The 23,933-nt window shown below is 32.9% G+C and overlaps 1 protein-coding gene across 1 annotated transcript in view; it reads right to left on the bottom strand.

Annotated features, from left to right (window-relative positions):
* Window positions 1–23,933, bottom strand: part of LOC149805304 (uncharacterized) — a 113,722-nt gene that overhangs the window by 69,536 nt on the left and 20,253 nt on the right. The window contains exons 6-10 of the mRNA XM_089933962.1: window positions 22,406–22,592; window positions 19,003–19,211; window positions 15,476–15,594; window positions 4,760–4,971; window positions 520–665 (exon numbers count right to left, since the gene is read on the bottom strand). Of these exons, the coding sequence (XP_089790088.1) occupies window positions 520–665; window positions 4,760–4,971; window positions 15,476–15,594; window positions 19,003–19,211; window positions 22,406–22,592 (873 nt within the window). The remainder of the gene's footprint in view (window positions 1–519; window positions 666–4,759; window positions 4,972–15,475; window positions 15,595–19,002; window positions 19,212–22,405; window positions 22,593–23,933) is intronic.

Here is a 23,933-nt window from a genome sequence, read left to right as displayed (position 1 = left end):
CCACCCCACACTACCCCGGGGCCATCATTTTTAGCATATGCATAATTTTCATCACGTAACTGGCTTGGTTGGTTATAACAGTTTGGTTTAGAAAATTATATCAAAGTCAGGCACTATGGACCCCAACCATTGTGCTGTAGTAGGATCATACTAGACATATAAATTAAACCCAAAACTTGCTTTAGATACAAAACTTAAAATGTCCATGTTGAAAATATAGAACTGGAAGCTACTGTTCATAATTTCAATCAATTCTGACAATGTATTGCCAAAAAATTTCAAATGGTTTGAATCTATTAGCTTTTCATGTGGTAACCTCAATTATAAAAACATACAATTTCTGATACATTATCTTACATTCAAAGAACATATACCTAGTAATGTGAGAGAAAAAATTTTTTGTAACCTATGACAATTTAATCCATATTATTGGAAACTGTTCTAGATGATAAAATGATAAAAGATAATTTTTGTGCGAATTCCATATTAAAATGAATGGGGCATATCTAATCAGTATACCTTTAAAATGTTCAATTTATAACTTGCACCTCCTTTGAAGCATAATCTAGCTGTAAAAAAATTATAGTTCATCCTGATTATTCCAAGATGAACTCTTGCATATGCCTCATCATGAATGTTGACTTTAATGTGTCCACTGGAAAGGGCTGCAATTAGAAAGAATGAACCAAGAATCAAACACTTGTTCAATAAAGTTGTATTCAAGAGTCTTCAGATAAATAACTCATTTAAGACAGAAGAAAAGAAAAACCATATTAATTTGTGTTTGCAAGACTTGTCAGCTTGCAGTGCAGCCAGGAAATTCCAAAATTAACAACAACCCCAATAAAATGGTGAAAAATCAAATCAGGTCATCCATGTATGTAAATGTCTTCCTAATTTCATCTACCAAGGTCCAACAATTTCTGCCAAACCGTGCAAATAATACCTATTTAACTGATGATAAACAAATGCTTAATAAGCCTACTCCAGACCCCAAACTCAACCTATCAAAGAATATTGGAATATTATTTAGTAAGGACATAATTGATCATAAGACTAGCCCCAGCTCTTTTGACAACTTTATTATACCATACACATGGTCTTATTATGGCTGATAATGTAAATAATGATAAATAAAATATAGTAAATGCTCATCATAAAGTCTTGGTCCAAAAAAGCAAAAACTAATAAATAAAAACATAACTGTATTTAAATGAAGAAATATGCTGACAAAATTGCACTCAAGGTCAATTGGTTTGATTTTACTGTAATTGTGCTAACAAGCTAGTCAGAGACATGTATATGTGATGTTCCACAGAACAACTGACAAACATAAACAAATCTTGATGTTACTGATGAACTTGCAGTCAGGACATAAAATCAGTCACTGATATTTTAAATTTGCTGTAGCTTGGTTGATAAAGCAATTAATTCATAATCCAAGGGTCACAGGTCCAATAATCGAGCAGACCATCCAAGGTCAGCTGCCATGGTTTGTCCTAGCCTTTCCTCAGTATAATACAATAATGTTCTTAAAGTGAATAATGTGTTCAAGTGCCATTTAAACCAACTAAAAACAATATTTTTATGATCATGTTCAGGTAAATTCATAACAATGGTAAGATGTATCTTTACTCTAAGGCTAGTGGCATTAGGGGAAAAGCTATTGGAATTAAGAGCCTAGACATGATCTTAAACTTTGTTTAATAATCCTATAAAGTAATCCAAGTTTTTGGTACCCAACACATGTTCAAGGATAATGAACAAACAAACAAAAACTACAAAAATTATGAAACTAAAGAATTCTGAACAGCAAAAGGCATATCTAAATCACTAGTCTAATATATGCTATAAAATTACAAGAGATATCTTGAAAGGTCTTGTAGCATTTCCCTGGAACCAAAAGTGTGTGTACAATTGAAAGAACAATTAATAGATGGACAAAAACACTAAAAATACTAAACTGAAGAATTCTCAAAAGCAAAAGAGACATATCTGGATCAATGGTTTAAAATGTGCACTAGGAATCAAAGATGTAGCTTGAAGAATTTTTTTTGTTATGCTCTGTAATCAAAGTGTGAATAATGGAGGGATGAATGAACAGACACAAAAAATGTTAAAACTGTTGAATCAGGAATTGAAAATAGCAAAAGGCACACCTATATCACAATTCCAATAAGGGAACCAAATTTCATAAAGATATGGATTAACAAACAGATGATAAATGAAAAATATTGAAACTAAAGAATTGTGGAGAGAAAAGGTACATCCACAACACCATGTAATATGTGGCAAATTAAAAATTTCATAGAGTTATTTGACATAATTTGGAGTTTTGCCATGGAAATAAATGTGGATAATGGTCAGACGGATTGAGAGACAAAAACATAAACAGTACTGAAACTGAAGGCTTGTTGTTGCTGTTGTGTTTTGGTTTAATGCCATTTTTCAGCACATGATAGGCTATTCATGGCGGCCAGTATAATTGATGGAAGAAAAACCACCAACACACAGGAAGCTATTGGCAAGTTTTCTCACATACCCACAATGGCCAATCTTAATGTTATGGAAAAATGGGAACCAGCCTGGAAATGGGTGAACATAAAATAGAGTGTATATGGGTTTGGCTGACCAGGATTGGTTAATAATGTAAGTTATGTTTTAGGAAAAAGAATCTTTTGAGAGCTTATCCTAGTTGTAAGTGAAAAAATAGAGACATTGTTTTATTGATGGAATTTCAGTCCTTTAACAGTCTTGAATTTGGAACACTCATTACTAAAATTAGCACCTGACTCTTTGGTGCAGAATTGAAAGCACATGTTTCAAACACATGCAGGTCCAGAAAATGCTGCAGCTCATATCCTTTCCTCTACATAGAAGCCGATGTCCAGGTTTCATCTATACTGATAAATATAGATTTGATTATGAGCACTCAAAAATTTTAAGTTATTGAAATTTTAATATCATGGTGTTTGCATAGATTTACTATGGGAACTGAATTAGTACCATGAGTCCTGAACAAAAGGCCTTTCTGGAGGCCCCATATTGTTCTTGTAGGAACATTTAGGTAGTCACTCCCTTGACCAGACACACTAGTGAATTATTTAATTTGAACACAGGTAATCAATCATCTTAGCAAATTTGAGGGTGTGTCTTGAAAGCTCTGTCCATCTATCCTGAATGCTATGTCACATGACTGAATAAAAAGTGTCTAATGTGTCTTATAAAGGTGAATTCTCCACAATTTATGAATGAGAAACTTTCAAGAGTACAAACAAAATTACAAGCAGCTCTCATTAAATGTCAATGTACAACCCAAGTTTTTTATTCTGGAGAGTAACATATATTTTTCAAGAACACCAATTGTTATAGGCAAACATAATTTTGTGAGTATGAGAGTTGGAATTTTCAGACCTGCAAAACCAACAATACACACCATGTATTATCAGGAAAAGACAATGAGCATGCAATTCCATGTTGAAGGCAAAAATGCATGATTTGGGTGAGAGTTTAATTGCAGCATAATGTACATTCAAACTCTGGACTACAGCATAAAGATATAAAGAAGATATATATATTCTTTAAGAAAGATGTCTATTGATGTTTGATGCATGCCAAAAACATTTATCTTGTTATATTGTCATATAATCACATAGCATGTATAGAAATAATAATGGTAAATTCACCAAATATCACTGCAGCTGATGCAAGTCCTATTCTGTTATGCATAATTAATACAAAAATGGATTGGGAATGAATTGAATGTTCAAGAGATTGCAAAGAAAGCCAAGCATAATTTGAAGATGGAAGTAATCTACACATTTCAGTATTTCCATAATAAATCCCCCCATGGGCTCACATAAATGTTGAATAAGCCTGATGTATTAGCATGTCTCTTGATCTGAGCCAGATGTAACAAGACAACTATTGTCTAGCATGTCTAAATCCTCTGTATTAAGTCTGTTGGTCTGTTATTATTAAGATCCTAAGAAACTACACATAATACTATGAATATCTGAGTGGTAAAGAGTCTTCATACAACCAAGAACAAAACTTTGCTCTAAGATGTTCAAGAGTTGTTGTTGTTGGGTTTAACGCCATTTTTCAGCACACAATAGGCTATACATGGCGGCCAGTATTAATGGTGGAGGAAGAACTATAATTGTAACTTTGGGATCAATCACATAGATCATACCTCAAATTTATGTTGACAGCTGTCATTTGGACTGCTTCAGCTAATTATGAAACAAGGATTTACTTAGATCTTATGAACGACAGAACTATTTTTTTCATTCATAACCTCTTTGTCAGTCCTACAGTCAACCCAATTGTAGAAATAGCCAAGGTGATCCAAATAAAATGTGTTCCATTTTTCGTGGAGAAATTTCGGGTAAATAAAATGTATGATTTTTCTGTAAATTACTGCAACAGCATACATCTGAGGAATAATTTTGTCTCACAGAAATAGCCAAGGTAGTTCCAAATTCTTGCCAATGAAATTAGGAACTTTTCTGTTTGAAAGGCTCCACTTCTTGCCTTCAATCATATGTCCAAAACAAAGCTCAACAAGTACCTGGACCGAGCTAATCCAGTGCTGTGCAACATTTGTTACACGGGGAGTGGAGATATTTTGATGCCTCATTTCCTGTGAATCTTTCCAAAAATTATTCAAAATACTATTCTTCCTAGGCATTCCAAGTGGATGATAGTTGTTTAGAATTTGTTTTACAGTGCATATTTCATAAACATTAAAACTCACCAACTTTTAGGTCAAACAGATTGACCATAATTAATCCAAACGATGCTCCAATGTCATTAGTACCTAGTCGCTTCTGCCAGTCAACTGATGGTGCCTCCAGTCGAAATTTCAATCCCTCATCTAAAATTCCCCTCTTAGATACTGGATGATTCTGGATATCAACAATACCAGATTCATATGGATCTGCTATGTAACTTCCATTGCCATCAGATCTATGAAAATATAACATGCTATTCATGTTAGATAATAATAATAATAATAATGGGGACTTTGTATAGCACCTAATCTTTAGAAGCTCTAAGCGCTTTACAACATTAGACAACACCTATAAGATAAAAAACATGTAATATGATTACAAAAACAAATACCATGAAATTAGAATATGGCAAATATATGGTGTTGAAAACCATTAAACAAACAAGAAGAACTTGTTGTATGCACATATGTATAAATGAATGAAACTGCATGGCAGAAAAAGCTGTAAATAGATACAAGGAAATGGTATGAAATATGGTTGTAGGCAAACTGTATGTATGTGTGTACAAGTACATATATATACACTGTATATATTCGCACATAAGCCAAATAATTTTGGGGAAAAAAACGGCCTGGAATAAGAGGAGGGGGACAGCTTATATGCAGGCCAGTGTCTAAACTTGACACTTTTTAAGTCTTTTTGTGGCTGTAAATCTTGGGACATGAAAACATATTTTCTGTGTCCTAAGACTTATATGCATGCAAAAAAAATATTTTTGTGTCCCAACATTTTTTCTACTGTTACAAAGTACTTTGACTGACTTAGTTATTTTTTGCATTTGCATATTTTCTGATTTCTCCAACATGAAATTAAATAAAGGCAAATACAGACTTCATAATTCGTGGACTGGTTGAGTTTACCAGGGAGACCAGGCTGAACTATAATGTACAGTACTTACACAGTGCAAATCATGCACTGCGTCACTTAAATCCTCACTTATTCCCAAACATATCAGATGCAGATTTTGCTTTATTCATTGTTTCAACCAAATTGCATTCTTCCAGATAACATTTCAGCAAGTCCTTAACACATTTTATCCTGTTTACCAATTTCAAATGCAGTGCCTGATTCCTGAGAGGCAATTCTAAATACATTGTGGTAAAATGGAGCTTCATACAGCAGCAGCAGCAGAAATTGTGATGACCTTCACCATGTTTACTAAACATGTTGTAACATTGTTATTTCTTATTTAAAGTACATAAAAATATGTATCTCTGAAAAGGTAATAAAATTTGCAACACAGTGATGTGTGTTTTATTATCATTTACCAATGTACATTCTCACAACTGCATTTTGAAATATGACTTGAAAGAAAAAAAACAAATTAAAAAACTTACCATGAATCTTTTGTTCATGAAGATGAATGAAGTGCTCCTAATAGTACGCGAATAAAATAAAGATAATTCTATTTCTAGTATTTTGGTCTAAATCTGAAGTTTCTAGCACTGTTAGTTCAGAAGTTATAATAATTTTACTAAAATTGGACAACAAAAACCTGGAACAATTTGTTTGCTTCACATTCCAGAACATGTACTTCAACGTGCAGTTTCTCATGAAAATGTATCACAAATTAATCCTAGAAATCTTTCAGTAAGATAAAGGCAGTTAATCACAACACTTTTTGTCCAAATTTTGAAGTCCACATCATCACTATGTGAGTAATAACAATATTACTTTAATGGTGAATAAAAATGTCCACATCACATTGCCATGGTGAAAAATCATCCCAGACCCATTCCTCTTCAAAGCCTTCAAAGTCAGCTTCATTCTCCAAATCACTGTCAAAAAGTACTTGAAGCCATGCATCATCTCTTTCATCAACTTGATTCAATTCTAACCTATCATTTAAGTCAGTATTATCATCAGAATCATCCAAATCGTCAACTTCAATGTTGCTTACCTCGCTAAAAACATCCATGTTTACATCTGAGGTGTCGTCCATCATTTTATCGATCGATTTTCAAGCCAAGTTCTTTTCTAACCATGTTTTTTTTAAATTTCACACATGCTTTAACCATTTCCTGTGTTGATGAAGTAGTACACAAATATTTGTGATGTATAACACATGTTTCTCGAGACACTACACACATACGTAGTAGAGTATGACCGTAGTTGTATTCAGGACAAAATGGGATAATATAACCACAGGCGTATTCAGGATAAAATGGGTCAATAGCTGTTTCATTTATGTTGAATCACATGCTCACAAGTTACTCATTTTCAATGATATAAGTGATCCTACAAACTGAGGTAATATTTATGAAAAAGTACACACATTTAATTGTATAAGGCACATGACCAACATAACTGTTACATGTTCATGAAGAGTGGTAATAATAAAGACTAAAATTCTCATTATAGATCAACTAAGATCATCATCAATCTATTTTAGTTTTGTGTTTTGGCTAAACAACAGCATAACTTTTCATGCAATGGAAAGCTTGATGTTTTGGCTTCTCCTTTGTTAATAATTGGCGGATTTGTTTCTTGTTTCCCAACAGCAATACAGGCCAGTTAATCATTATAACCCTGAAACAAGCTTCGGTTAAGATGGAATTTTGACCAGCAATTATAGAAGTACATTGATGTGTAATTGCCTTTCACTCCATAATATTAGCACAATTAGCATAGTTTTGTAAAATGGTGTGTAACACATATCTCTCAACTTTTTAAAAGCCAAGTAGGGAGACTGAATAAAAAAATAGGGAGATTGGGACCTAAACTCGAGAGGTGTTTCATGGCATTTTTTAGGCCTTGTTTTCACTAAATATTGACCAATCTTCCGGGTCATATATGCATGAATTTGCAAAGGACATGCCATTTCTCCATGACATGCCTTATTTTCCCCCAGGACATGCCCTATTTTCATATTCTGGTCAGCTGTGGCCAAAGTGCACAATAGCCCAAGGTTAGTCTTGAATGAACAAGCAACAAAGCCAGCACGACTAATTAAAAGTTAATCCTTATCGATGCATCTATTTTGTGAAAACGACTGGCCCTCTGTCATAATTCAAAGAAACCATGGTATACACTACTGTGTTATGCAAGCACCAGCAATTGATTGGCGAATAAAGGATACTAAATTTTAATGAACAAAAGGTAACTAAATAGGCAGCCTCATGGTACTCCGCCAAATGTTGCAACTATTTTCCCCTCGTATATCCAACCTTATTTCCCTATTGTCAACTCATAATGGTATTGTTTACTATAAAACATATGTATTCTAAATTAGTTTTTTGAGGACACATATGCTACATAATATATATTTTCATTCCTTCTTTTAATTTAACAATGGTAATTAGTGTTTGTATATACAGTATAAAAATGCCAGATGTTCACTCATGAAAGTTTCTTTGGTGGGAATGGAGCTATTGCATATGAAGTTACAGCATTCATGTGATCATTCTTGGGATTGAAACTAATTGTCAGCAATTTTATTGTTGTGGCTTATTTTTTGTTCTGGTTTATCTGTTGAATTTTGTATTGTTACAGAGGTAAAGAAAAAAATAATAAATTTACATGAATAATGTTTAAACTTAACATTCTATTTGGTGAAGAAGCCAATTCTTTCTAGTAATTATTTTGTCACAACAATATTCACAAGTGATGGAAGATGACTTCCATGGATTACATAGCTACTTATGTAGGACTTTTCTTTTTTAGGAGAAATGAAAATCGAAGACATAATGTAATGATTGGGAGTTCTCTGCAAAAATCAGGAGATATGAAATCAGGAGGTAGGCGTAGAATGATTCCAAAAATCTGAATTTTTTTTCCCTCCTGGCGTGAGAGTTGACAGGTATGGTGAGTAAGGTCACTTACATCAAAGCAAACTACAACTCAGGTTTTATGGTATTAGCATAATTTTCAAAGTATAATTTTTGAAGCATTATTTCTGAAACTTCATTATTGTACATCGGAGATATTATTAAAGTTTAGTGCAGTGGTTCCCATGATTTGACTCCAAGGGATGTGCTTCATTCAGTGGAATTTACTTCATTCAGCACATGTTCAAACCTCCAATGTACATGTGGTGGCACCATCATGTAAATATACTCAGTAGCATAATTGCGGGCAGTGATACGAACCATATTGTTGTTCATTGTGTTATCATACTGGGATCACATTTTAATGAGTATGGCATATACAATTTTAAGGCAAAATAAAAACATAATTATTGGTGCACTGATATAAAATGTCTAATGCAATAACACATAAACAAACAATAACTGAGTGAAAAGGAAGAGGTAGTGTTACAGCAGCCTACGAATGCTCAATTCTTGTCGTCATTGTTCGATCAAGTTATACACAAACCTGAATTAGGCAGAAACATTAAGAAAACAGAAAATTAAATAAATTACTTTTCATACAAGTTTATACCATTTCTTTTCAATAATCATGCATGCCAACCGCAAGAGAAGTATGTGTAATTTTTATTAATATAAGTTTAGCTTAAATTAATGTATTTAGAACTTACCACATGCATCTTGTGATGTCTCAGAGTTGTGTGTCTGCTTATATGCAGGTCATGCACTTTTTAGTGTTTGTACATATTCAGTTTGTTGGGGGGGGTCGGCTTATACACAAACAGGTTTATACGCAAGTATGTATATATATATATATATATATATATATATATATATATATATATATATATATATATATATATATATATATATATATATATATATATATATATATATATATATATGTATGTATGTATGTATGTATGTATGTATGTATATATATATATATATATATATATATATATATATATATATATATATATATATATATATATATATATATATATATATATATATATATATATATATATCTTGAATTGGCATTTTACACAGCTGAGGGGTAAATTAAATTTCTAGACATTTGTTGTTCCACTAAGGATACTGCTCAACCTTATGTGTTCTTCCATGAGAAGTTTCAAGTCAAATGCTGAAAGAGGGTTATGGCTTATGGCAAGTTCCTATAGTTATATTCCAGTGGGTGTGGTTTCATATTCCTTACAAAGAAAGTGGGGCCCCGAGAGGCCGAGTGGTCTAAAGTGCTCTCCATTATGGATCACTGTCATCTCACCTCTGTCTGCGTGGGTTTGAGTCCAAGGCTCAGCTAGCATGGGTACGTGGGAAAGCCTGCCAATAGTTTCTCGTGGGTCGATGGTTCTTCCCTGGGTTTTCCAGGGTTCTTCCTCCACCAGTTATACTGGTTGCCATGTATAGCCTATCTTGTGCTGAAAAATGGCATTAAACCCTAGAACAACAACAACTACAAAGAAAGTACTTTCCTGATAAGGAAAGTAATTAACAGTGAATATGTGTAATACTCAATGTTTTCAATATCACAATATATTGGATATTTTGAATATAAATTAAAAATATTGATTCTTTATGGAATATATGTATATTGATAAATGGTACCAAACTTAGACCACCAACCATATCATCTGTCTTCTGTACATCTTTGTTCATTCAGTAGCTTCTCGTGGGTCGGAGGTTCTTCCCTGGGTTTTCCAGGGTTCTTCCTCCACCAGTTATACTGGCTGCCATGTAAAGCCTATATTGTGCTGAAAAATGGTGTTAAACCCTAGAACAACAACAACAAATCTTTGTTCATTCTGATTTTTCATACATCAATCCAGAAGGTCTTTTTTTCCTCAGTTTTTTCATTTATTAAACTTCATTTGGCAATTTAAGCAATTGAGCTACTTATGAAAATTAAAATTAATTTTTTTCCATACAAAATGTTCCTGCATCTGAAAACAAAAGTGAATAAGATTAAGGGTTACAGACAACACTAGACGGTAAAACAGGTAATTTCTTTGAGGATAAAAGCTTACAAGCAAGGGAGTATGGTATTGAATTAGATCTGCTTAATTCTACTTTCTGAGTTAAGCTTGCTTTTTACAAAATGTCAAGACCTTGACAACATCCGGATTTGCTAAACTGATTATTTGAAATTAGAATGCCAGTATTACATAACCCATTATAATAAGAAAGTTCTTTATAATTTTTATTACAAATACTGTATATAAATGTGAATTTACATGGAAAGTGAGCTTCTGATTTTAGTACATACAAATCAAAATCTTTTATACAAATGGGGCCAAGTGGGGCAAGGGATAATAGGGTGGAAAATGGCATAAATTGCATTAAAGTATGAAAATTCTTTAGGATTTTATTTCCTTCAGTTAATATCTTTTATCCTGCTGGAGTTGCAAAAATGTAGCTGCATATGCTCGGTGGCAAAAGGAGGTCACCAAATATTTCAAAAAGTATTTTGCTTTTTCAACTACACGTACCTCTACAAACAACAACAAAGTTGATATTTTCACAAAAGTTTTAATTTAAATATAAATGCAATATACTGAAATATGTTTTTAATTATTCCATGTGGAGGGTGTGCAAGAAAATGAATGAGAAACTTCAGCCCCTCCTTATCTACATTCATTAACAGCCATGGTACTTTATTGTTTCTGCATCATCCATTTTGTTCACGCTCAGTCTAAGAATTATTTGGTAAGGGTTACTATGAAGGTGTAGAAAAATTTATTTTTTACCATTTTCATTGTTTTCTTTGTTTTTTTCTTTCTTTCTGCACTACATGTACAAGGAAGAATATGACCATTCAGAATGAAGCATGCTAGCCAACTTCAGTCTAAATATTGACTTTATAACTGAAGTGAAACCATATTCTTAGTGCATTTTAAAGCCAGTGAGCATCAAAAAGGCTTTGTTACAGAACTTAAAGCAACATAAAAAATGAGTCTTCTTTGAATGTATCCAAAGTATGAGGTTTATGCAGACTGTAGTGTGCAGTTTAACATGTGCATAGCTATGCTATCTTATTTGATGCAGTCTATTACTCAGCAACTTAGATACCTTTTCTGTTTAACTTTTACAAAATAAACACTTCACAAACAAATACTAGAGCTATAGAAATCAAAGTCAGAAAGGTGAACAATCATGACACAAAACAGCTGTAAATTATGTCATGGAAAGTTAGAAATTAGTTTCATTAAATTAGAAATTAGTTTCATTAAAGGTTCTCATAAAAATAAACTGCATACCAAATTTGATTGATGTCCAACAATCCTTGGAAAAGCCATGCTGCAGTAACCAAAGTCTGGAGGATGGACAATCAGGGAGCATAATTCCATGAAATTCAAGGTCTAATAAAACTGCATAAAAAATCTGGTTGAAATCCAACCCATTTTGGTACATTTATGCTGTAAAAATGTATGTCAGAAAATCAGGCATTCGGGGATCATAACTCTGACAAATTATATCACGGAATGCTGGAAATTGAATTTATTCAGAGTCTCACCAATATAAAGCTTTATATGATAAATTATGTAAATGTCATGGAACACTATAAATTTAACTCAATATTTCATCAATATAACAGCATATGCCAAATTTGGTTCAAATTCAACATATCTTTGCAAACTCATGGTGCAAAAACCAAAGTCAGGAGTATGTGCAATCAGGGGCATAAGTTCTATACATAATGCCATATAAAGGAAATCACACTCAATAAAAATCTTATAAAATATTGAGCAGTAAGTAAAAAATATTACAATCATCAGTAAAATTAATCTGTAGAAATAAAAGTCAGGAGGGCAGGCAATCAGAGGTCAACCCCTCCCAATGATGACAAAGATTGTCAAATTTACCTATCCTGAACAGCCACATAACGGGGTTTACAAACAAACAAATTTCATGAATATTGTTAATTCCTAAATTCAACACACTGACATCTGCCCCAACATGCCGTTAGGGTAACATTAATCCATACAAAGACGTAAAGTAATCAGATTATCCCTACAGTGTGTGTTCTTTAGGTGTTAGGTTTTGTCACTTTGATAATTATCAAGATGTGAAAAACTAACAGCTAAGAAGCAAAGTATTGTTCCGCTCAGGTCTGCATGTCATCTGGTTGCCCAAATGCAAAGATGATGTTAGTCAATGTGAATTCCTTCCTTCTCATAGATTATGAAATGTACTTGAAAGGGAGCCAGACTAAAACCAGTTAATCATATAACAAATTCTCTTCCTTTCTAATTGCACAGCATTATGTGTCATAAGTACAAACTGACAATGAAGGAACAAGTTGTTGCAAAAAGTGCAAATTATCATCAAACATTATTGGTCTAGAAAGGAAAAGTGAAAGCAATTCGATTAAACAAAAAGAGGAAGATTCCATTGATCACTGTTCAGAAATTTGATGTCAGAAAGATTTAAACATAAATTATATGTTATCATTCATAAAAAGAATGGATGGACATCCTTTGATCATTGCTGAGGAATTTGAGATCAGAAAGATTTAAATATACATCGTTAGTTATACATTGTACAGAACTGGGAAAATGGAAAGGATGAACCATGATAGATACAGCCAGATGATTGTACCCTGATTTTATTGGCAACACAGTTCTGCACCATGACTGATGATTATGGATTTAATTTTCTTTAAAATAACACTCATTTAAGATTTAAGATACTGATTCTATAACATGATTATAAAATGAAAATATGAAATATTAAAAAAGTAGATCCACTTTTCATAATTTATATGTAATTATTCCTCACATTTGTGTAATCCCCATTCCCTAGAAAAGCTAATCCTCTCATAAGATAACGTTCCTGCTGCAGAAAGTGTGTTCTTATGAGAGGAGTACAACTGTATTTTCTCAATAATCACACCAAATATTTAAACAATGCAACAACACTCATGCATAACTTGCAAACCCTAACTCTGTTTTGCCTACTGCAGTGAAACTCTGCTATAGCAAATTTTAATATAACATGAATTCAGATGAAGCACAATCATGGCGTGGCTTCAAAAAGTTTAAATGTAATTTTACCAATTTAATCAAGTTGTACAAAGTTTTAGTGCCAAAATAAACAAAAGCTTGATTTAATAATATGGCGAGATATGTTGATTCTTGCAGTAAAAGAAAATGTGTTAACACTGCATCTTTCTCTTTATGAATGAAGATGTTAAAAGTTTTCTATATGTGAGTGTTTATTTCAATTGTGTCACTATTCAATATTGCACTCGGATCTTAGCTTACTTTTGAAACATGTCAACTCTTATAAGCTTATAACTGTTAATCTAATCATTACTGAATGATCAACAATAAGGATAAGGCTATTACGTCTTCTTTGTGTTTGTCTTCACTGCAACCTGTGTGCTTAGTCCAGGGTAAACAATAGCTGTTGTACATTTATATGGCCAATGAATGCATACAAATGATCCCCAAAACAAAAAGCAGGCAGCAAGTATTAATTTTTTATTCATTTTCCATATGAATCCTGCAAGTTCATGACCTGTTGCTATTCAATATTCTATGCCACTCATACAGTATAATATACACATTACACTCAACAACAAATGGTACACATTTTTAAAAAAAATCCTGATCACATCTAGTAATAAAATTGTTTAAGTAGCAATTTTAACTGTCACCACAATCATAGTCAAGTCTGAGAACAACCAAGAAATCAGGTATTAATGAGAGTTAACAGCAAACAAACGTTAAGTGATAATGGTAATTTCAGAGTAGTGTTTATTACCAAAATAGACTGCCAGCCTACAAACACACAACATTTACAACTGAATGCAAACATAATACAAAATATCAGCCAAAATCCTTACAAGTTAACTCACGATCATTAAAATCTGTTATTTAATGATGTTATGTTCTGAAGTCTGTTGGAGTGTTATCATGTTGCTATTGTACTGCCACCCAAACAATGTTCACTATCAATCTGTGCCAAAAATGTGTTAACAAAATTAAAAATCTCTTCCTGTTCACATGAAAACCTTTATTAATTTCACATAATGCACAATCTGAAACAATTACATGTACAATCTAAATTTGTAATAAAAAGTTGCTGTCCTCAAATTGTTGTAAAATTCTGGGACTTATTTTTATCAATTCAGTTATACAGATGCTAATCACATTACGCAGAATGGAGAAACAAATCCATGCAAATTGAAGGTTTTTGCCTTAAAATATATATATATAGTAAAACCAAATCTACATTTGTTTAGTAGATATAAGGAAATATTTCAATTGTGAAGTGGAAGCACTTTGTATTGTCACTTGTGGCTTCAGTGCTTGTTATAATACAATGTTTCCACTTCACAAGTTAAATAGTTGTATCTGCTATAAACTTTGTTTAGATAAATTATATTTGTCTGTTGTGACACTGATCATTGATGTAAAAACTCCCAGCAAAGAGTAATCTTAATATCTCCCTCTCTTTTGTTTCTGCAGAGGTGACTAAAATTATTTACAATTCAAACTCTTCAGTAGTCACAGACATTGGCAGAGTAAAAAATCTACTATGCAAGATAAATATAAAACTCAGGAACTTAAAACATTTTCTTACCTGTTAATTGTAGACCTTATTACCTAAATTGGGAAGTGGGTTTTTGATTGGACTGAAATTAGTATCAACTCTATCAAGTAATGCGATCTAGAACTCTGTAGTCCCTACTTATTAATATAAACAGTAAAATTAAACATGGCAGCAAAGAATTGACTTTAGCTTCCTTTTAACAGAAGTGACCTTTTCAAGCTTACAGGGGGAATGTGTGGGTATAAAAGCAAAAACGACTGTATTTTGAAACTGCAAGGGCAAATCAGGGATTACCTTGTGTATAATGGCATGATGATCCGAGAGAGAGGGTGGCTCTGATACTGCAAGAGAGCTTCATATCTCACATTCTCATCTTCATCTGTCAGTGCTGCTGTCAATATTGCATCTGCTGCCTTTAAAATATAAGACACTAGTTGAGAGTTGCAAGCACCGAAGCTGGTCAATTAAGTAATCATATCTGAGTAATACATACCACAAAAACTACCAACTTCAAATAAGATATCAAAATATTGCTGAAGGAAAATCTGCGCACCCAGAAGACTCAGAACAAATGTTTACTTTTTTGTAGTATGATTATGAAATGAGTTATTGAACACTTAGGCCTGAGCTAAATTCTGCATGAAAAAAAATAGTTTCTTTTATCTGTCAGGATAATTCATGTACTAAAGAAAATTATCAATTTCCATGAACATTATGTACAGAAAATTAATATCTTTCTTTTCATATTCTGCATGGATGTACCACGCAAATATGATGCTAGTTGGTAGTGGTCTAGGTAGATAAACTAGTTTGCATCATATCCTTGCTTGCTAATAAAGACATCTGCAACATAATTATAGTCAAATAAAAAGACTTTTGCTGCATTGCTGGTGTTTGTTTTTCTAATCACTGAATACATGTACAGCCATTTTTTGATACTTATATGACTCTCTATAAACCTCTCTATGAAGGTGTGACCCAGTTCTAATATCAATATTGTTTCATAACATAAAGATTATTTTTGACAACAGAATGTATCACAAACATAACATACAGTCTGCCTTTAGTGTGAAAGCATAATCCTGCACCATTTTTTTTGTTATAGAAATATGGTGATCCCATATGATTAGAATCCATGGCATAAAAAAATGTCCTGTTCATTTTCCATTGAATAGCTCAGCATGCACCCAGCCAAGGTATATATTCATTATATGACTGTTTTCATTGATAGAAGAAAAAAAATAAACAGTTTTTTCCAGTCACAGTGGCTGCTTTTGGACAATATTTTACTTTGCAGCTTCTGGTTTTATACCAGCCAACATCGCCTCCTTTACAATCTCATACTTCTCTCATATTGTCTATTTTATGCATTTTCACCATATGTGTTAACATCCACAATTTTGGGTAATGCTTCTGTATCACAAATATCTCTGCTATAATGGGTTGGCACTGTCATTTTCAGCCACAGGGGCTTTTCTTGATTGACTCAGTCCACATTTTCCTCTTTTTCATGGTTATGAAAATGGCTTCTCTGGCAACAGAATACAGACTGCTCCCCTCAGTGATTGGCAAAAAGAAGTTAAAGAGTGTCAGTCGTGGTAGTTTTGAAAAAATGGCTTAAAATAAACTAATAAACTAAGTTTTGTTAATATACCCTAAGAGTGGTTTTACCCATAATTATGTTTTCAACCAATAGATAAGGAGGAGGGTATCTACCAATTGCAACAAGATATTTCATTGGATAAAGTTTACCAACATGCACAGTATTTTTAAGTTATTCAACAGTTATTTATCAGTAACTCCACTTTAATTGGTTAAAATATACAATAATGATAAATTCATAAAAAGTTACAATTAATTAACAACACTTGTTAATGGTCTCATTTCACGTTACTCAAAAATTTTCCAATTTAATGTACATGACTGATGTGTCTAACTTTGTATTTAGCAATGCCATCCATTGTACTTAGATGAAATAGAGTGTTTCCTTTATCATTAACTTTACCTAGTTTGCAAGTGACTTTGTTTAGAGAATTGCACAATCACAAGTTGTGGAACATATTGCTACCTACTGACAACTCCTTCAAATAATTCTGGTACTGAGAGCAGTCTCACGGTATGAGGGTTGACTACTCAATCACAATTTTTTTGAGTACACGTAAAGCATTTCTTAGCTTATGCTCCAACTTTAATTATTTCATTCTGTGTCCATTTTCATACGTTCAAACCCCATCCCACCCCACCCAGAGAGGTATAACATAAGTATGCTCTTATAAGTGACAAAAGAGCATAATTTGGGAATACAAAGTGTAATGTATATATTACATGCCAGAATTACAGCATATATAAAAAGATACATTTATGCTTTAAACTGGTTCTGCAACTGGTCAAAATTCTAGTCACAAAGTGCAAAATCAACATGGATTAGAACCAGAGTACAGACATAAAATATACCAAAAAATTATTTATCTTCAGCACTCATTTCAACTAGTCTACATGTGTCACTTTCACTGAATGATCATGAACTGGAATTCTGCAATGATCATGGTCGGATGCTCAGAGTGCTTTATTACATTACTCTCATATTCTTTTTGAACATTTGTAAGTGTTGATTTGAATTCTTTGTGTGATCTGACATGTTTTGAAGTTTGAATAGATCCATCTGCTATAACATTTTCTATCACATAACATCCACAACTCATACCATACAGCATTTTACTTTTTTAACATCTGGCATGATTTTCTTTAAAAGGATAGACTGGTTCAGTAACTAGCTTATAAAAAAAATGAATCTGTTAGGCAAAGGTCACATTTGAAGAAACCCGTCTGTTTTCTTGGAAATGGGTCATATACAGTTGCTATAAATAACAAATAAGGAAAGTACTCTTATGCTTTTCTTCTGCATCAGTCACCTTTTTAAGAATATTCTCAAATTTATATGATTGGAATTAAAGAGATGATAATTAAAATGATAAAAGCTTATTATTGCTTTATTTTTATTTTATTTTTCAATGTACCCAAAAAAGCTTAATCCATATACAGTCTAGTGTAAAACATAATTTGGTGTATGTGTGTGTGATTAGGATTTTTAATGTAGCTTTAACAATTTTTCAATCATATCACTATGATGTCTGCAGTGTGGCAGTTTATAGTGATGTCTAGCACTGGGGCATCATGATGCAGGCATGTAGCATGATGTCCCACCTAGTCACATTATCCTGACACCAAGCCAACCAGTCCTAACACTAACCTCTTAATGCTGAGTGCCAAGCAAGGCAGCTGTTAGTACCATTTTTGTAAGTCTTAATATGACTCAGCCGGGGTTCAAACCCACAACCTCTCACTTCCGAGGCAGATGTTCTAACCACTAGGCCACCGGAACTGTCAAAACATAATTTGGGGGAAAAAAGGTAATGATACGCCATAAGCATAATGGCTGGTACGTATGCATTTTGGTGTCCCAATAATTTTTCTACTGCATAAAGTTATTACAAATTATTAAAATATGGTGTCAGATAAGCTGGAGGGTCAGATTATTTAAGTTAAAAGTGGTACTTACATGTAATATTCACTTTTCACACACTCTAGAATTGATAAGTATTTTCATAGTGTTCAATTTAGAAGCCATCACATTTAAACCTACTTCCCAACGAATTGGATCCTGGTACACCAAGACTGTGATAAACAGTCATGAACTCTTGTAACTATTTTTATGTACAAATGACCTACAAAATTGATATTGAAAAAAATATATTTTTTATTTCACATGGTATTTCTTAAACAAAAATATCATAACAAAAGTCTTTACAATGAAAACTTACTCCTTGATGTTCGTAATGTCTCAGAGCATAGACAGCAGCTCTCTTGATCCAGGGGGAGTTAGTATCATTCATATGCGATATAATGTATTGGTAGGAGTCATCATGCCTTGCATTACCAAGAGCTCCAACAAGGGTCACCTTGAACGTATCATATTCAATGGATTCTTCTTCTGTCATAATGGACCTCTTCTGACGATATACCCAAGGGTCTGAATGGAATAAATTAAAAGAATAAACATATTTTAAGGGATTATCAGACATACAAAGAGACCTGATTACATCAAACTGAGTTATAATGAAATTCCATATATACAGCTCTCCCCAATTATAATGAGTTTTGTTAATGCACAGTTGAGATACAGAAAGGATATTTGTTTGCTCCAAATGAATAATGGATACATTTCACCGAGTGGGTGAAAAGTTTTTCACCACCAAGATGAAAATGAAATCTATCCATTAGTAACTATGAGCAAGAAAAGTCTTATTTTTTGCTCAAACATATCGGCAGGCAATATGTACAATAAACTGAAGCCGATTTCTTACTGAATCCATTGTGATAATGCCAATGGTTTGCCAGTATGTTCCGCCTTGTTTTGTGTATATTCACACAGAAAATGTAAGTAGAAACATAATTCTCCTCACAAATTCAAGGTAAAACAGCATACAGTATATAATTTCTTTTAAATGAAGAAAAAAAAGCAACATTCTCACTGTTGGATTTGAACCAGAGTTGTCCATGTGCAAAGTGGTCATATTTACCACTAGAACACTTGTCATTCACAAGTTTTAAAATTTCTTGGTCATAATGCTATCAATGTCTATTGACAGGCAGTGTAAAAATATTTATCGTATTTCACTCCAGTGAAATCTCAGAGTTATATCTCTCAAAAAATCTTGCATTTCATGGCCTAGCATAAAATAAAACATGGTACGGTTATGGACCTATGACCAAATATAAACAATTGTATTTGAATCAGCCTATCAAATGTATGACAATATGGGTTGAATGAAACGTTATGAAGTATAGTATTATAGCCTTACTTCCATTCCAAAACAGTATTCTCTTCTCCCCCAAGAACCTGCACAACACTCATACACACAGTCATGAAATTTTCAATCATTTCTGCTACAAGATGGTTGAGAAAAATTTGTCATTCTTATTAATCCATGGTCAATGTATGTCATACATTTTTATCCACCATAAAATGCCCAAATTGGACACAGGAAGTTTCTGCTCTTAAGTACAGAACATTTTTCTGTCCATTCAATAATGCTCCACAGTCTGTATTTCTTCCGGAAGCCACTATGAGTCAGTGATTAAGGCATTGGAATCATGACCACAAGGGAGCTGTAAATTATGCAGAACTCAGAACTCAAATTTTTGTGCAGCAATAATTTTTTTCTTTCAGTTGCTATTTTCTCAATTTTGACCTTTTGACACCAAAATCAAAAGAGTGCTTTCTTAGCTCTAGTGCAAGCCATCTATAATGTTTTTAGTAACTGCTGATGGTGGGAAACTCTAGTTACTGTGTGGAAACCATTTTATTTCCTCCCGCCACAGTTTTCCGGACTTTTGATCTTCTGTATCTGAAATCAATAGGGTTCACTCTAAAACTTACTCTAAATGTAAGCCATCCACAAAGTTTGTTAACTGTTGCTGATGGACAACTCAAATTATTGTGCAAAATCAAAATTGGTAGGAGAACAATTGATGGAAGGACATATAAGGTCATAACATAAAATTGTAGCCGTATACAAAACAAATACCATATATACTTTAGAATAAGCCCATTCGCGTAATTAAATGCCAACCCCCAAACTGAATAGGCATAAACATTAAAAAGTGCATGACCCATGCATAAGCCGACCCACAAGTCCAAGATCACATCACAAGATGCACATAGTAAGTTGTAAATGCATTTATTGAGACAAAAATATTAGCAAAATTTTGCATATACCTCTCTCGAGGTTGACATGTATGATTATTACATGGAAGTTAATATAATTTGTTTTAACAGCCAAAAAATTTATTTAATGCTCTGTTTTCTGTAAATACCTAACTCATTCAAATGTGAGCTCTGCATGACAACAACAAACAACAATAGTGTTTGGTTGAATGATTGCATTTAGGTTAGTGAGCATATTTACATCAGGGCGCCACCACATGTACAATGAAGGTTGGAACTTGCGCTGAATGAAGTACATCACAGTGAACTGAGTACATCCCTCATATTTGAATCATAGGCACCACTGCACTAAACTTAATAATATTAATACAATAACGAAGTTTCAGAAGTAAAGCTTCAAAAATTATGGTAATACTCTAATCTGAGTTGGAGTTTGCTTTGATGTAAGCGACCTTACACCCCGTTTTACGCAACTATGGTAATCTTGCTGATATTATGGAGTAAAAGGCAATTACACTTCAAAGTACTGGCAAGGCCACTGGTCAAAATTCTTGGTCATAATGTTAGAGTCAAAATTCCCTCTTAACCCAAGTTAGTTTCAGGGTTTTAACAATTAACTGGCCTGCATTGCTGTCCAAAAACAAAAGACAAAATCTGCCAATTATAAACAAAGGAGCTGCTGAAACAACAAGTTTTCCAGTGTGTGGAAAATTATGATTTTGTTCAGCCAAAACAGAAAACTAAAATAGATCAATGATAATCTTTGAGAATCTATATTAAGGATATATAACAGTTATATGCCTTGCACAATTAAACACATGTACCTTTTCATAAAGATTACCTCAATTTTTAGGATCTTTGTATCACTAACAAATTCTAACTCATGTGTGCATGGATCAACATAAATGAAACAGAAATGCACATCTAGCTGAAATGAAATCTGGAAGAATGCAATTTACTAGAAACAATGAATAAAGCAAAATCTGCATCTAATATTTTTGGGAATAAACAAGGATTTAAGTGACGCTAAGCATGATTTGCACTGTGTCAGTACTATTCAATATACTATAGCCTGGTCCCCTGGGTAAAATCAAACCAGCCTGTGAATTATGAAGTCTCTATTTACCTTTATTTAATGTCATGCAGGAGAAATCAGAAAATATGCACATGCAAACTATTAGACACCAAAATTGGATTTTTTGCATGCATATAAGTCATAGGACACAGAAAAGTGGAGACAAGAAGACCTCTTCACCAATCCATGAATTTCATATAACAATGAAATCTATTTACATAAACAAATATGGATGCCTATGAAAATCATTCAGTATATTGCATCAAGCTGCAACTAAACATCTACTGAAAACACTGGTCATACTAACAAGACTAAATGCTGACATAATAAACAATCATATACAAATACAGCCAAATGAACGTGACCATTTACACAAAAAGTGAATTATCATTATTTTAGATATTCTAATCATACCACTAACCATGCAAACCAAGCATATTCTGTAGGTACTGAGCAATTTCTCTGGCTTGGTCCTTCTGCCCATGTTTGTCCAGTTTGCGTGCTACTGATCCAAGTGATAGAAGAGTTCTGTGGTAGGTTTCTGTGGACAGTTGCTGCTTACCCAAACACCTAGTCTCACAAATCTGCTTCATGCCATTAATAAGAACCTAGTAATGGTACAATAAACATACATGTATATACTAAGTTTTTTTCATGAAAAATCTCCTTAAAAAACATTTAAAACTTGAATATCTTCAATTGTCCAAATATTTAACAAATACTTTTTACAGTATGCTTTATTTAACACCCAAATAAAAAAACTGAGATTCAGATTTGTGAATCTGACAGCTTGGAACTTTAATGAAAAATATAGAGATGCCCATTGCCCACCAGGGAAGTTAGGGACAAGAGGGAAAAAAATGAGTGATTCTATATAAACATTAGGTACACTCAACACAGCAAAGAAAAATTAAAATTCCATGTGGACATTAGAATAGTAATAAAATCAATTAATAACATTACAAAACATATCTATGTGCCGTTATATTACACTATTTACAGTACACAGCTCTTTGTATTATTTTAATTGTCCTGCAAACTTCTTCTGGCTCTTTTCAGCTTTGCCAGAATCTTTTTTCCAATACCATTTCAAGGCAATCCCCAATGTTAGCCAGCATGTTTCCCATACCAAACTGCATGCTTATGACAAAGCTTGTTGCAAGCTTACAACAAGTTAGCTGAGGTTGTGCAAGCTAGTAATGGTGCTTGCATAAGCTTGAGCAAGCTTGCAAAAGGAATTTTTTGAAGTCTGCAAGTTTGCAGAATTTAAAGTTTAAGCTTGTGCAAGCTTGCAAAAGGAATCTTTCCAAGTCTGCAAGTTTACAAAATCTAAGTTCAAGCTTGCACAAGCTTGCCAAAGGAATTTGTCCAAGTCTGCAAGCTTGCAAAATCTAAAATACTTGATGTAAGCTTGCGCAAGCTTGCAATAATCAGTTGTGAAAGTTTAAAGTTGGCAGTTCTACATGAGATCATGCCGTACTTCCTGAAATATTGAAGAATATATGTTGTGACTAGATCACGCTCAGTATCAGAAACTACACTGTCAAATTAAGAGATGTTAGTGGTAATCTAGTTTTTGTTTATAGCATCGGATAATGCACTTGAGTTAAATAACATACATTTTCAGTGTTGCAAAATGCTAAAAACTTTAATTACTTGTACTTAGCTGATACATAAATAAAATATATTATTCCAACATTTCTCTATGTTTAAATTAACTATGAACATTATTAATATATTTCAAAACAAACTGAATTATTTCTTGACCAAGGCAATTTATGAAATATTTTTTCTACATACATATGTATTTTTTTCTCATTTTCAAATTTTTACAAATATTATACATGTTAGAAACAACTGAGTTTTTTTGCATTAAGGAAATTTTTTAAATAGCTATGCAGTCATTTTGTCATAGAATGGAAGACTGAATAAAGAATTTCATTTAGTAA

The sequence above is a fragment of the Sinohyriopsis cumingii genome, chromosome 2 (genome assembly GCF_028554795.1).
Source record: "Sinohyriopsis cumingii isolate HCF-2022 chromosome 2, ASM2855479v2, whole genome shotgun sequence".
NCBI lineage: Eukaryota > Metazoa > Mollusca > Bivalvia > Unionida > Unionidae > Sinohyriopsis > Sinohyriopsis cumingii.
This window is presented reverse-complemented; position numbering and strand designations above follow the sequence as displayed.